This window comes from Apteryx mantelli, chromosome 4, assembly GCF_036417845.1.
Source record: "Apteryx mantelli isolate bAptMan1 chromosome 4, bAptMan1.hap1, whole genome shotgun sequence".
Lineage (NCBI taxonomy): Eukaryota > Metazoa > Chordata > Aves > Apterygiformes > Apterygidae > Apteryx > Apteryx mantelli.
Window position 1 is genome coordinate 59,753,161 of NC_089981.1, and position 14,546 is coordinate 59,767,706.

Consider the following 14,546-nt stretch of genomic DNA (forward strand, 5'->3'; position numbering starts at 1 on the left):
GCCAAATAGATTAGCTTTACATTGTGCGGAGAAGGCCTAGAACCAGTCCCTTTCTGTATGGGAGGAGGGGCTGCACTACTAGACAGCCTCTACCCTACAAGATGATCAAGGGAATGTGCATTACAGTACACAGTGTTCAACAGAGACCTTCTTTAGCTCTCCTGGAAATCCATGCCTGGTAAAGAATATAAATAATCACAGCATACTCAGCTTTGAGCCCAGTAGCTTTAATTGGTCACTCTCATTTGATGCCTAGCAACCAGTTAACTTGTTTTATTGTGTGACGTCTTATGTATACTTTAAGTCTATATAATTATATAGATGGTGATTTTTTATCTTTTTTTATCTTTTTTTTGTTTGCAACAGCACTTTTTCCTAACAAAAATTCAGTACTGATAGTTCTCCATGCCTGAATAACTGCAATAACAAACCAGAAAAAACTGCTAGAGTTTTATGTATAGTTTCAAGTTTCAAAATAGTGATAAAATTGGTTTAAAATAAATAGAAATAGTTCCTAAGCAGTATTTGTTACACAACAAGCAGTATTTTAACTTGAATTTTATATAACTCTTGCTTCTAACCTCTGATTTGGCAATTGTGATGTAAGTCTCGAATTACTTAAATTGTTGCTACTTTTTTTGGTGGGGGGAAGTTCAATAAAGATTATACTCATAAAGTTAATAATAAAGTTATGCTCCTAATTTTGAGTGGTCAGCAAAGATTGCATATCATTTAGAAAAATAATGTCTTGATCCCTTACTAAAAGTATGATTAGAAAGTCCTTGGCTCACATGTTGTATAATTGTAATGCTTTATTTCAGTCCTTTTTTCCTGTGAAGTGCCTTAAAAGAACCACCCAGACCTCCAACATACATATTTATTAATGTCTTCTAGGTTGATTGGGGTCAACTGGACTATTTAGTAATTGACATGCCACCTGGAACAGGAGATGTACAGCTCTCAGTCTCACAGAATATTCCTATTGCAGGTACATGTGCTCTTTGACTGTTTCAGAGATTTGAAGTTAGTTCAATTGTAGTTTCAGAAGAATATTTTAAAAAATGTTAGTCAAAAATTCTTTTAGTGTTTAGAGCGACAGTTAAATTATTCTGTCAGTAATGTGGTGATGAGAAATACTGTTTTTTAACATGTCAGTATTATTATTGTATTTTCTTTTAAGCTAAGTCTCAGAAAGACTGAAAAGTCCAGTAAATTAGTATCCTGGAAGGAAAGGCAGTTGTGCCAAAAACTGGTAGGGCTAATACTAGAAAATGTTTCCTTTGTCTGTACCTATTGCATATTAATACTAATACAATAAAATAGGTTGTCTTCATGATTGCTTTTAAATTAAAAGCTGGCAGTACTGTTAATGAACTGTGTAGTGCTGTAATACACTAATGCATTCTTTTTTCTCTGGTGTTACAAATTTGACTTTTTATAGGGAATTTAAACTTTGACAAATCAGTCTTGAGATATGTAGGCTGCCCTCTAGTCCCATTGTTTTCAAAAGGGGTTAAAAAATACTGCTTCTGAAAGGATTCTCAGCATTTCACAAGACTGAATTTGTAATGAACTATGATGGTTTTACCCTTCTGATACACTTCAACAGAAACAATTGTCAATAGGAGACAAAATGAATTTTCTGAGTTCAGTGGTAAAAAAGACAAAGCAATCCTCAGAGGTTCCAGGCATAATCTAAGAATTGCTGCGGATCTTCACCAGGAGAGTAGTGCCGCACTGGATCACATTATCCAGAGATTTGGAGGTTTGTAGGACCTCCATCCTTGGAGGTTACCCAGATTCTGCTAGACAAAGCCATAGCTGGCCTAGTGTTGCCAATAGATGACCTCCAAAAGCCTTTTCCGACCAGCAGTTCTGTGATGTTATTGCTAGGCCACTCTGCATCATCTTTGAAAGGTCATGGAAGTCATGGAGAACAGGAGAGGTGCCTGAGGACTGGAAGAAAGCCAATGTTACCCCAGTCTTCAAAAGACTGAGAGAGGATCTTGTCAATGTATACAAATATCTAAAGGGAGAGTGTCAAGAGGATGGGGCCAGACTCTTTTCAGTGGTGCCCAGCGACAGGACGAGAGGCAACTGGCACAAACTGAAACACAGGAAGCTCTGTCTGAACATGAGGTAAAACTTGTTAACTGTGAAGGTGACAGAGCACTGGAACAAGTTGCCCAGAGAGGTGGTGGAGTCTCCTTCCTTGGAGATATTCAAAAGCTGTCTGGACAGGGTCCTGTGCAAGGTGCTGTAGGTGACCCTGCTTGAGCAGGGGGGTTGGACTAGATGATCTCCAGAGGTCCCTTCTAACCTCAACCATTCTGTGATTCTGTGTGATACTGTGATCTTAAATAATCATTGGGACGTAAATATACTGATTAAAAAAAAAAAGTAGTATCTTTTACTCTCTTGGATTCTAGGGTGCAGAGTGGCTGATGTGCACAAGCAGACCCAGTTTCTCTTTGCTGTTCCTTTCTGTCTGTGCATTTTTGATGACAGTAATGCACTGAAGTGAAGGCATTGAATATTAAATAATGTTAATAAATATTTCTCTATGTATAAATATATTAAATTTATTAAAATTTTTATATATTTTTATATAGACATTAAATATATATATAGTAATATATATAAACTATTTCACTTGCATGGAGGGCTCTTACCAGGTTGCCTGTCATGTTTAACAAATATCATATACTGTATCGCTAAAAGTTCATAGGTCAGGATAAAAGTTAGCTACAAGTATATATAGAAGGATTGGTGGGCACTCTGGAGCTGCTCACACATGAAAGTGTTAGAGCTAACAGATTTTGAGACGTATGCCCTGGTTTCACAGCAAAGTTGTCACTATTGTTTCAGCCCGGTGAAGTTTACAGGAAGGAAGTCATTTAAAAAACAGGCAGCATCTTGTTTCTTTAGCTAACCAGAGTCACATCACAGCTGCAAACTTGCATGAAAACCACAGTTATCCATATATCTACCTAACAAAATTTTCTGACAAATACTTTAATTCGGTGTCAAGGCTTTGTGGTGGTGTCTCATAATCTTCCGTGATGTCAAGTTTAGAAAAACTTAATCCTTTGACATATGGAAAACTCGAGGGTTCGGGCACATGCTATCATGCCAGCTCAGCTGTAAAGCTGTTGCCCTGAAGCTGTCAGTAGCCACTGGGGTTAGCTGTATTCATTCCAGCTGTGTTTGATCTGCTGTCTGTGATTTCATTGAGTGGTGGAAGGTAGCAGACTGACACAGCTGTGATGAAGGATTTAAGGAATTTTTCCCATAAGAAGTAGAAGAGGAGGCTTCTAGTGCTTTAGCTTATCTGTGCCCTGGAATACATGATGAAAAGAAAACCATGATTCATACCCATTTTCTTCATTACAACACTAAATATGTAGCATATATGAGTAGCAAAGCTGGAGGGCCTTTTGCTCCCAGGTTTTTAAGCAATGAGGTGAGGTATGAGTGTGGTATGGGAGTTCTGGTAAATTTGCTTGTCACATTAAATTTTTTACATAAAGGCAGTAAGATTGTGAAATTCAAGAGGTGTGGCTTTATTTTTGTTGGTTATGGGTTCTTTTAATGTATGGCAGGTATTGATAACTGGTATTCAGTACAGTGCACCTAAATGTCCTAATTGAACAAAGAAAATGTCATTAGATTCTTACCTTTTGGAGATTGTGTGCCCATTTCCTAGGGAGTTCTGCACTGTCTTCAAAAGTGTGAGAGTTTGTTTTGTTGGTGCATTATCATCTCTCAGAGAGAGGTGGTGTGGGAAAGTACTTTAATTCTGTACTTTAATCCTGTATTTGAAGTTTTGCTGAGGTCTGTTTGTCACAAGATCTTTGTAACTGAAATGTTACATCAGTAAATGAAATCCTTTAATTTAGAAAGGTTTTTTCTAATACTTGTGACTTCTTAGAATGTAATAGATGTTAAAAAAGCAAAAAAATAAAAAAATGCTGGACTTTATTGCTAAAGACAGCAATGCTCTTATTCTAATGTAAGAGTAACAAAGTGAAAAATAGAGGGTAAATAATTTTTTTTCAGTAATTTATCAGTTTTCCATAGTATATATGATATGTAATAAACTTGTAGTTCTCATATATGTTAAATCAGGTTTTGAGGCAAATCAAAGTAGACAAGATGTTAATTTAAAAAAAGAAAAGGAAAACAGGTAAAAACAACACTCAGTGCGGATTTCCTTCATATGCCATAAAAGGAGATAAATTTCCTTTCCATGTCTCTTTAAACTCTTCACTACTTTCTGGCATCCTATTTTTATAAGTATGGGCTTTTGTGACTGCTGAACTGAGCGGAAGATAGCATTTTAATTCTAATTCTGAAATGGCTTCGCATTGGTAACACAGTTGCTCAGTTTAGCTTTTTACTTCACCAATCTTAACTTCATAAAATTAAGAGTGATAGCATCAGTTTACATTTGTCTTGCCCATTCATTCATTATGTACAGCATGTTAGGTCGATTCTTAGAATGTAAAAAAGTTTTTCATGCTTTTGTGAAAATGAGCACAGCAGACAAGGAGTGATAAGATTTATAATTCCCTGGGTTCTTATTGGCCCAATGAATTTTAGTGATTTATAGAGAATTTCCTGTGTTGTGAATTGTGGGTACGTCTCATTCTCATTGGGAGGGCTTGGTTTTGTATATTATGACTTTGACTTTGCTTTCTTCTTTTACTTTTGTTATTTGGTTCCTGTCTGGTTGACAGACCACAGCTTTTTTAACATGCCTTTGTTTTCTTTGACCTTGTTGCTTTCAAGCGTTCGGAAGACAGTATTGCGTATCTAGATGATGTCGTCTTTGGAGCCCTCTACAGAATTCTGCTGGTTTTTCTGAGTCCCATCTTCCTTTGCAATTCATGTTTCTAAGTTGAGTGTTGTCTGTTTTTTGTTTGCTTGTTTGTTTTAACAGAAAGTATTTGGTGATGTGCCATTCTCAGATTCTTCTCCAATTTTCTTGTTATTTGTATTTCCTTTGAGGATACCTTGGGCAGTCATGGTATTAGTAGCATAATTTCTGTTTTTTTTATTATTATTATTATTATTCTCAGAGACAGTATATATATCTGTGTTAAATATATTTAGAAGTGCACTGTCTAGTTTGCATGAAGTTTATACTTTGATTTGCACGCATGCATATATGAGATACAGTATTTGAATTACATTTTCTTCATTTTTTATTCATGGCTTCTCAGGGATAGACAGTGTAGAAAACTTTTATTTTGTCCCTAAATAAATTTACAGAATCTGCATCTCTTTGCCAGTCATTTACATATTGTTCTGTGAGCATGAGAAAGAACACTGGAAAGAATGTTTTGTTTCTAGGGCGCTTAGATGTCGAATGAAAAACTGTACCATTGCAGCATTTGGTAGTAGGAGAGGGACTGATAGGAGGTGTAAAGGGGTATTGGTTTTTAATTTTACAATAATTTTTTTATCCTGCATCATAAGTACCGTAATTTCTTGAGTCAAAAAGAGATTAGAGCAATACCCAATGGATAAAAGCAAAACAACAAAACATTTCTTATAATGCTTGTTGTCATTAAAGAGTACTCCTTATACAATATTGTTTGTAGTGACAATTTTGGGTACTTTTTTTTCTTTAAAATGAGATGAAAAAGGAAACTATTACGTCTTTTGTTTTGTTTTATTTTATTATTTTGAGTCCCCTTACAAGGAGATGCATCTTATTTTATATGATTCTTTAATCATCCCTAACTCTTCTCAGGTTTGCAGTCTTTCTTCAGCAAACTAGCAGATGAGAAATGATATGATAGCTTGAAAATACTGTTCCATTTTTGTGTTCCACTACAGTTCCTATCTTCCATTGCCAATCTACTTTTCAAATAAAAATCCAGGGTCAATCTAGAGAAAAAATGCTTTGTTTATTGTCTATGGTTGCTTACTTTCTCTTTAGTTCTACTTCTTTATTTCTGTTTTGTTCTTCTATTTCACATTTTGCATCTGAGATGTCCAGAAATGGATTCTTTATTATGTCCTGAACATATATGCTCAGGAAAAGTTAAAGTTTCCATATACATTTTCTAGCTTTTACAATGTAAAGCTTTGGAGATTTCAGATGATATTATGTCTGATATCGGTCAATTTTGTGTAAACTAAAGCTTGTGATTTCCTTTGCATTGTAAATTGAGAAATCTAAGTTTACTTGTGTGTTTGTACACACACACACACACGTATATACAAATACACATATATATGTACATATAGGAGCCTTAAACCAAACAAACAAATACTATATGAGATGGGAGATTAGCCTTCTTGAAAATTAGGAGAGAATTTATCATTCCCTCCCTTTAGAAATTTGATCCTAGCCTCAGAGTCTGAAGGCTTCACGGATAGCAGAAAGTACGTGCCTATTAGAAAGGAAATCCCAGGGCCTATTAGCGTAAGGCTTTCTTCCTCTTGGAGAATCTGAATTGTGGAGGTTGATCGTTAACTATATTAGGCTGCCTATCACACTCTCTTTATTAACATTAAAGTGAAGTTTGTATTAGTGAAATGTGACAGCTTGAGAGCCCCAGAGACTGATGCTCTGTCTTAATAGACAGAACTTACTCCAGGTTAAAACTGGAATTGTCATTTCATTTGCTAAACTTTGTCATATCACTCTTTTCTATGGACATCAAGATGCCATGGTGGTGGAAACCATTAGAAAAACACACCTGTCCAATAGGAAGTGGATTGAGACAGGCAAGTAATTTCACATCTTACCAAACAACATTTTAATCATACAGTTGTGAGCTTTGGACTGAGTTGTGTTTATGCAAAGTACCTAAAGGTAAAAGGTTCTGTGCTTTATTTCAGTGCTCTTAATTTTCTCGTCTTTTGTAATTAATATTTTCTTGTTTTTTTTCATTCAAAGCATATAATAACCTCACCATTTAAATGGCTGTTAACAAGAATTAGAAAAGATAGTCAAGATAAGCAAAGTGAAAGCAATGTGAATGCTATTTTATATTTTTTTCTAAGTTTCATAAAAGCCAAAAAATGATAAAAAGTCATACAGGGGTTGATTTGTATTGCCTTTTAGATTTGAAGTCAACATGGTGCATCATTTTTACCATCTTTTCATTGCCATATCTTATAATTTGTGTTATTTTACCTAATGATTCCATACTTCCACTTAAATGCAGAACGTAATTATCTCTTGAATGCCTTTTGCAGATAAGGGCTGGAATATTTACCAAAGATTTTTGTTAATTCAGATATGAATGTTCAAAAAATTGTAATTAATAGGTTTTTTGATGGCAGTGTTTTGATAGATAGATTAAATAAAAACAAAACAAAACATATTCTCTCTTTTACTAATTAAGCTCTAAAAGTCTTAGAAATATTTTTTCTGTTCAAATATGTTCACCGAAAAGGAAGTAATAGAGGGATGCCACTGAGTTGAAGAAACTTGGCGTTTAACTTCTGAAAACGTTTTACTAAATGTTACAGAGCAAACTGGTGAGCCAAACTATTTACTCATATTCATGTCAGTATTGCACAGACCAGAGGTGTAGCCTTGTACACAGCTTTATAGAGTGAGTAGTTTAAAGTGTGTGTGACTTAAGAGAGTGGAACCTGATCTTTCATCAACATGATAATGTCCAAGAACAGGAAGTTCCAGTTAATGAGTAGACTGTCTGATTAGAAATAAGCATTAAAAATGGAAAAAAGAATTTCAAATCAGATTTTAAAAAAGAAAACATTGTTGAAGTTTTTAGAAAATGAGGCATGAGTTAGTATGAGAAAGAATTGTGATTTATGAGATGTGTCTTTTTAAACTAACTGAAATAGGTGTGCAAGTTGAAAAGGTGTGGCGCTGTTCTCTTGTCTTTTCTGAAGAGAAATGATCAAAAAACCAATGTAGCAGATCAAGTTGCATGTAGCATGCAGTTCAAGGATTACAAGCATATCTGTAGTCTGTCATTGCTCTTTGTGTCTATTTGCTCCAAGTTAAATGTATCTTACTTTGATGTAAATCACAGGTGTAAGGCATCTGATTTTTCCTTCCTTTAGTTTAACAATAATATACAATGTTTTTCTCCAGTTCTGTTTGTGGTCTCCCTCCCTCTGTCTCCCTCCCTCTGTCTCCCTCCGTCTCCCTCCCTCGTGGAGGTGGCATCTTTAGTTTCTTCAGTAAATTTTTAAAGATGTTTTACAGAAGTCGTCAGGTTTTTTGTTGATGGTAAGTTTTGCTTGAACTATTTTTGAATGGCAAATATTTTTAATATCAGATTTTTTTTTAACCTTTCAGAAAACCATGTAGGCTTACTCTGTCTTTCATGCTGCATTTTGATATTTAAATTTTTAAAATAACTACAAGAAAGAAAAGGCTCATAGGTTTAGGATAGATTAAAAAACAAAAAAATTTTGATTCACACCAGGGAGGATTATAAAATTGTTCTTTGTTTTCATCCAACTATAATTTGTATGCTAAATTATTTTCTGTCTATTTTCAGAAAAATTGCAGTTGACAAATGCAAATTATTACCAGGGTTATCTCAGTTTTGGACACTCTTAGTATGTTTTTGTGAAGCTTCTGTCCCCAGTAGACACTGTAAATTCAATCTGGAAACCAAAATACAGTATGAATTTACACACTAATGGCTCAAACTTTTTCAATATATATTTAAATGGCCATAGCACCTGGCTCATGGAGATTGATTTAACACACATTTTCTTTTCAAACTGAAGTGATAGTATGTTCAGTAAGAGTTGTTTAAATTTAATCAGTCTTGAGAAATAGTATCTAGGTATTGGAGAAAAAGCTATGTAGTATTCAGGCTTTGAAAATTGAGGTTCTGTGAGCTTTGGTAACAGAGGCTAAATGTATGTTAAGTATTATATCACCTGTAATTGTTGCTTTAGACTGATTATTTTGAATAGGAAAAATAAATGAATATCATGTTCAGCTGGCAGTTACAAAAGATGAGGGAAATCCATATGAATAGCGATACTGCATTCTCTCCTCTAGCTATTTCTTCTGACAAAATAAATGATCAAATCTGCCTCTTACACCCTCCTCTCCTAAAAAAGAAAAAAAAAACAAACAATGTTTTTTGGAAGTGATTGAAATAGTTTATGTTGTCTTTTTTATGGAATAGAAATACTGTTTCCCTACAGTTCTTCCCTTTGTATTGGGACCTCTCAGAAGTCATATGATTTTTATTTTTTAATTGTATTCATTTGTCAAAAGAGAATATTTTGACTTTGATCTTGTCTAGTCAAATGCTTATTATAATCTGCAGATGGTTGGCAAGTGGTCTTGAAAGCAGGAGGTGGAATGGAATAGGGCAGAAAAATGCTAATCAAGATAGCTAAGGAGAAGTAGAAAGTGGCAGAGTGTCTGTGAAGGAGTGACTTTTTATTTTATGCCTATACTTGATGTAAATAGTGCTTGTGCACAGATGCTATTACAAAAGTTTTCAGTGGCCTAATGCTCTACTATACTTAATAAAGATTACATCATATATTGCATTAGTGTGACCTGTGTGTTCAGTTTGCCATGGCCACAACCAAGCAGTTTAACAGTGAGAATTGTCTTTCCACAGCTTTCTCCATGTGATCTATTGCAAAATGGAAATTATAATTCTTACTGATTAATTAATAAGGGCAATTTAACCTCAGGACAAGAAGAGTGGATCCAGCTTGTGAGATTCCTCTGCTTCCCAGTTTCTTTGATACAGTTCTTCTTGTCAATACCCTGGAAAGAGGATTGCTCTAAGCTTTATGTTGTCTTTTCATGTGGGCAGGGTGGCAATGCCTTAAGCTCTACTTATCCTCTAGTTTGTGGACACAAGAGGATGTGTTTGGCTGTTTTGAAAACGTATGCTGTCAGAGCAGTTGTTCATAGACTCCTCCAAGAAGAAGGTAGCAAGCAGGTTGGAGATGTGACGCAGCCAAAATCCAGCCTTCAGGACAATTCAGATCTATATTGTGAGTCTGAAGCCTGGGTCCCTTAAGAGAAAGTCACACTAATGATTCTTTGAAGTTACTAGATGTAATGAGATTTCGCACAGAAAAGCTATTTATGATGTTTGTCGAAGGAGATGGACAACTTTTTTTATGTTAGCACATCTGTAAGCATCACCAGCCGAAATTCTAGCAAAGATAAAGTCTTTGTTTTTGCAGGACTGTGTTCTGCCTCTTCAAGTGCAAACTGTTTAATTGCAGGCATATTTTACCTGCAAAATAACAAGAAACTTATCAGAAGGCAAGAGGGACTCTGAAGAGATCCGTAATAGATATAATTCAGATTCATCAATTCTATTTATAACTTGAAAGTCTTGCCTAGAAGTTTGAAATCGATGCAGTGGAAAAGGTAGCAAAAGCTAGAAGTGTGTGAGTGGTGTGGTCAGATCAGGCCATCTGTTGCTACACTGAGTTCTGAACGTGGTTCCTTCCAAGAACGCTCAATGCCTGTCTATCAGCAGATGGAGTTATTAGAAAAATGCTGTATATCTTTCTGTGTCTTCATCCTCCAAAACTATTTGTCAGTCTTTCTGGTCAGTTACTTTTAACTCCACAGGTTTCCTGGGTGGCATTACTTACTAAGGTAGTAAGAATCAGGGTGATAGAAGATACTAACACTTGTATGTGGGAGGAGGTGTTAATCATCTGTCTGAATGAGGTGCACATAGTTTGGTTGTGAAGTCTGTCTTTGTCAACACTGGAGGGAAATAGACTATTTTAAAGTAAAATTCTTTAAATCCTGAGGTGGGCTTCAAAACTTGGTTTATCAGCTGCTTTTTAGAAGAGTGTTGTTCCTCTCCACTGGCTAGAAAGAGTGTCTCAGTGGTTGGCTTAGGTACCTGTTGACTATATCTAAGGCTTGGGGAGATTCTACCCTAAGTCTTGCAACCCAGAACCTCTAATACCAGCCTTAATGATGCAGTGAATATAGGTGATATTTTTGATACACAGAAATTCAAGGATCTTTCAGTGCTCCTCATTTTCTAAACGCTAGTCCACCAGAAAGGTCAGTATCAATGTGCTGAATAGGCTGGCCTTTCTTTTACTGGGGATTAAGTAACTGGGGTTAAAAAGAAAGGCAAACACCAGAGCTGTAGGCTACAGTTAGTTCTGCCTCTTTATTTTCTGCATGCTAAGTATTAAAAATATGTCTTGCATAATTTTTATTAATACAACCTGCATCAAGTTTTTGGCAATTGAAATGCAGTGAAGTTACTAAAATAAATGAAAGGCATGAACAAGTAAATATGTCAGTTAAAATCAGATATGCTTAACTTGGATATTCTTAGTATGCTGAAGGCACAGAAGTTACTGTTCTGCACACAACTGCAAATGTAGAGTATGTGGTATATTTCAGTGGGCAATGCGATAGCATTATGATTTCAGCAACTTCTTTTAAGTTCAGTTTGCCAACCTTGGTTTGCCTCACTCAGAAAGGGGCCTGTGTAAACTTGCATATACTGCTTTAAGAGTCCTGCTGTGTGCATGAATTCAGTCATATTTCATTATTTTATTGATCAAAATATCTCTTTATTGTTCCATATTCCTGTTAAACATGTAGAAACAAGATAGCAAAGAAAATGTGGCTGTGTTCTTTCTTGTTCATCATTTGCACCACATTCTGAGTTAAACATTTGCAAACTTATTCAGGGGAGTGGAGCACCATGTAAAGCCTCATTTACCATATTCTGCTCCTGGTGGAGGAAATAGTGCTACTAATGTTCTGGATTCTTGAACTTCAGGTTGGGTTTGCTGGGCTAGCAGTTGCACCAAAGAAAGAGAAGACTTACTTAACCTTAAAGGCCTTGACATAAGTCAGTATAAACTGGCTGTGAGTAACTTTAGTCTGGAAATCAAAATCATATATCTGACCATTAGAGGATTAGAAGTTTCTGGATCCTTTCTCTAGTAAGAGTAATAGGGGATTACAGAGCTTATTACAAAGCTTAATGAGTTTTGGACAAGTTTTCTGTGGATGTGGGCATCTATATTGGGAGGGGACTGGAGCCATTGACATTTGAGGTCCCTTTTATTCCTGTGTTTTTGTGCCTCAGTTTAGCTTGGTTGTGAAGAAATAATCACTGACCAAACGAGTAAAAAATAAATAAATAAATATAAATTGTTCAAAAGGCTCATAGAATTCTGCAAGTCAGTAAATATCTGGTAGCCATCAGCAATACATACTTTTCAGACTTGTGTTTATAGCTTCTATTAACAGTTTAATCTCATATATATGAACAGAATCTAAGGTAGGACATACAGAAGACCTCAAGTGTACATCTACATTTCTTTCCCAAATTAGCTTACTGATAATTGAATCAAATTTTCTTCTAATTAAAACAATAAATGAAATCAATAACTTACTGTAAAACTTTTATTTTGGTTACAATTGATGGGTAGTACTTGCTTGGGACAACCTTTAATTTATGTTTTACTTCAAGAAATTTAAATTAGGAGATGTCCTGTATCTTTCATGTTAATTATAAGTGAAGCACTTTGTGAAGATACTGTTAAGCAGTTTGAGCCTCAGGGAACTGATTTAGAATGAGAGGACAAATCCTAATGAAATTACAATAATTTTAAATAGCCTTGTCTAAACTGATTATGAAAGTATCAGACGTTGAAGTGACAGTGTTAGTCTGAATAGTGAATATTCTCATCCTCTCATCTCCTTTAAGACACCGTACATATATTCTAAGTGAGATTTTGTGCTGCTGCTATTACAGATGCCTGTGTGGTTATGGGAGGGAGCACATGTTATCTGGCTTCTTTTTCAAAGCTGTCCTCAGTAAGAGTGCCAACAGAAGGGGCAGATTTCAGATTCTTTATTCTCACAAGGAAACAGGAGCAAAAAAGTTAACTTTATTTTTTGCTAGAGGAAAATAACTGCTTTGATTTTGCTAGTAATCCAGGTCAGAGTGAAAAGGAATATAGGAGAAGGACATCTGTTACACTCTCACCACCAGATTCTTGAACATGTTGGCTTTCATTCTGTGAAGAAAGCCAGGCAAATTGACCCCCAGCTTAGCTGTAACTTACGTATTTCAGAAGCCAGAGCTTTTCATGCAGGGAGCCAGTGTTTCTGTGGCAGCTTGTCCCTTAGGGCTACCATCCTCACCTATATTCTGGCAATATGCCATTGGATCTTCTCAGATTTTTAGCTTTTTCCCTTTGGGTGAGGTTCTTTAGCAACAGAAGTTGTTAGTCGAAAATATCCTTCAGATAAACTGTGGTAAAAGGGAGTGTTTTTATCGTGCATAGCCTCTGTCCTTCATTTCATGCTGATTATTGGATTCATAAAAGCATTAATAATGGACCAGAAAATGTAGAATGAAGTGTTGGTGATTGCATGTTGGTAGTTCCTTCTATGTGAAGATCCAGGGAATGCTGACTGAGTCAGTATCTTAGGAGAAGAATGTAAAAAGAAAAAAAGAAAAAAAAAAAAAAAGCCTGTTATGAGAAACAGCTGACATGAGTGTATAATCATAAGACATTTGCATTAGATTTCCATTTTCATTTGAAAAGAAAGCAGTAATAAGTATTTTTGCTAAGTATTAAAAGACCTCTGTTTTAGAATACACAGAAAACTTGGAAGACGTTGAGTCTAAATTACTTCTTTGCAGGCTGCTTTAGGATAGGGTGCATCCATTTTGTGGAATTAACCCTACACTTCAATATCAGCTGTAAAATGTAACTCTGCATCTTAATGAAGTTGACCAACTCAGGTGACTTGGATGGAACTGAAATGACTCCATGTTATTCTTTGCTATGTTGTTGGAAGCAGGTTGACTCAGAAAAAATAGCAAAATATTTGGGTACTAGTGTTTTAGAGAACAATGGGGAAATTACATTTGTTTAGTAAAATACATATGCTGTTCAATTTTTGGACTCATATCTAATATTACATAAGGCAGAAACTGGCAGCTTTTCAGGAGTGAGGTGCCAGATTGTATTTTTCTTTCACAGACTAGAGGTTAAGAATACTGGTTCAAAACATTCAAATGTGCTGGCAGGCAGTGTTTGGAAACAGCTGACTCTCACGGGGACAAGATGCAGTCAGCCAGCACGTTGGTTGTATGGGGGTTCTGCGTGGAGCAGGCGCTTCCCGTCCCAGTGCTTTAAGAGCTGGGAGTGCTCTTAAGATTTCAGCACTTCCAGTACTCAGTCCCATGCCAGTGATGTTGCATGTTTTGGAAAACCTACCCATATCTTCCCTTGACATGAACACCAAAGGCTGGTAACTGCAGGCCCAGTAGCAAACTCTGTCCCATGTAGAATAATATCTAAAACTGTACATTTTAACTGCTTTTGGTATGAAGTTTGGCATAAATTTTTTTGTGAGTTTAGCTTAAAATAACTCTACATGCTTTGGAGCCTTGGTGATCATTGTGAAACCAGAGATAATCGATTTCCCGGTAATGCCATCTTTCACATTGCATTTTTTTAAAATAGGGGTAAGTGTGAGCAGATTCTTGATGCAAGTTTTGAAGAAATAATGTATGAAACCCCCAAGCATATGCAAAAAGATGTAGAAA

At 35.7% G+C, this 14,546-nt stretch overlaps 1 protein-coding gene across 4 annotated transcripts in view; it reads left to right on the forward strand.

The window, feature by feature from the left end:
• The window catches only part of NUBPL (NUBP iron-sulfur cluster assembly factor, mitochondrial), a 139,212-nt gene that overhangs the window by 72,734 nt on the left and 51,932 nt on the right, over positions 1-14,546 (forward strand). For 3 of the 4 annotated variants that reach the window (XM_067296713.1, XM_067296710.1, XM_067296709.1), the window contains 2 exons: positions 895-988; positions 6,679-6,741. In XM_067296713.1, the coding sequence (XP_067152814.1) occupies positions 895-988; positions 6,679-6,741 (157 nt within the window). The remainder of the gene's footprint in view (positions 1-894; positions 989-6,678; positions 6,742-14,546) is intronic. The other variant, XM_067296711.1, reaches the window with a different exon arrangement.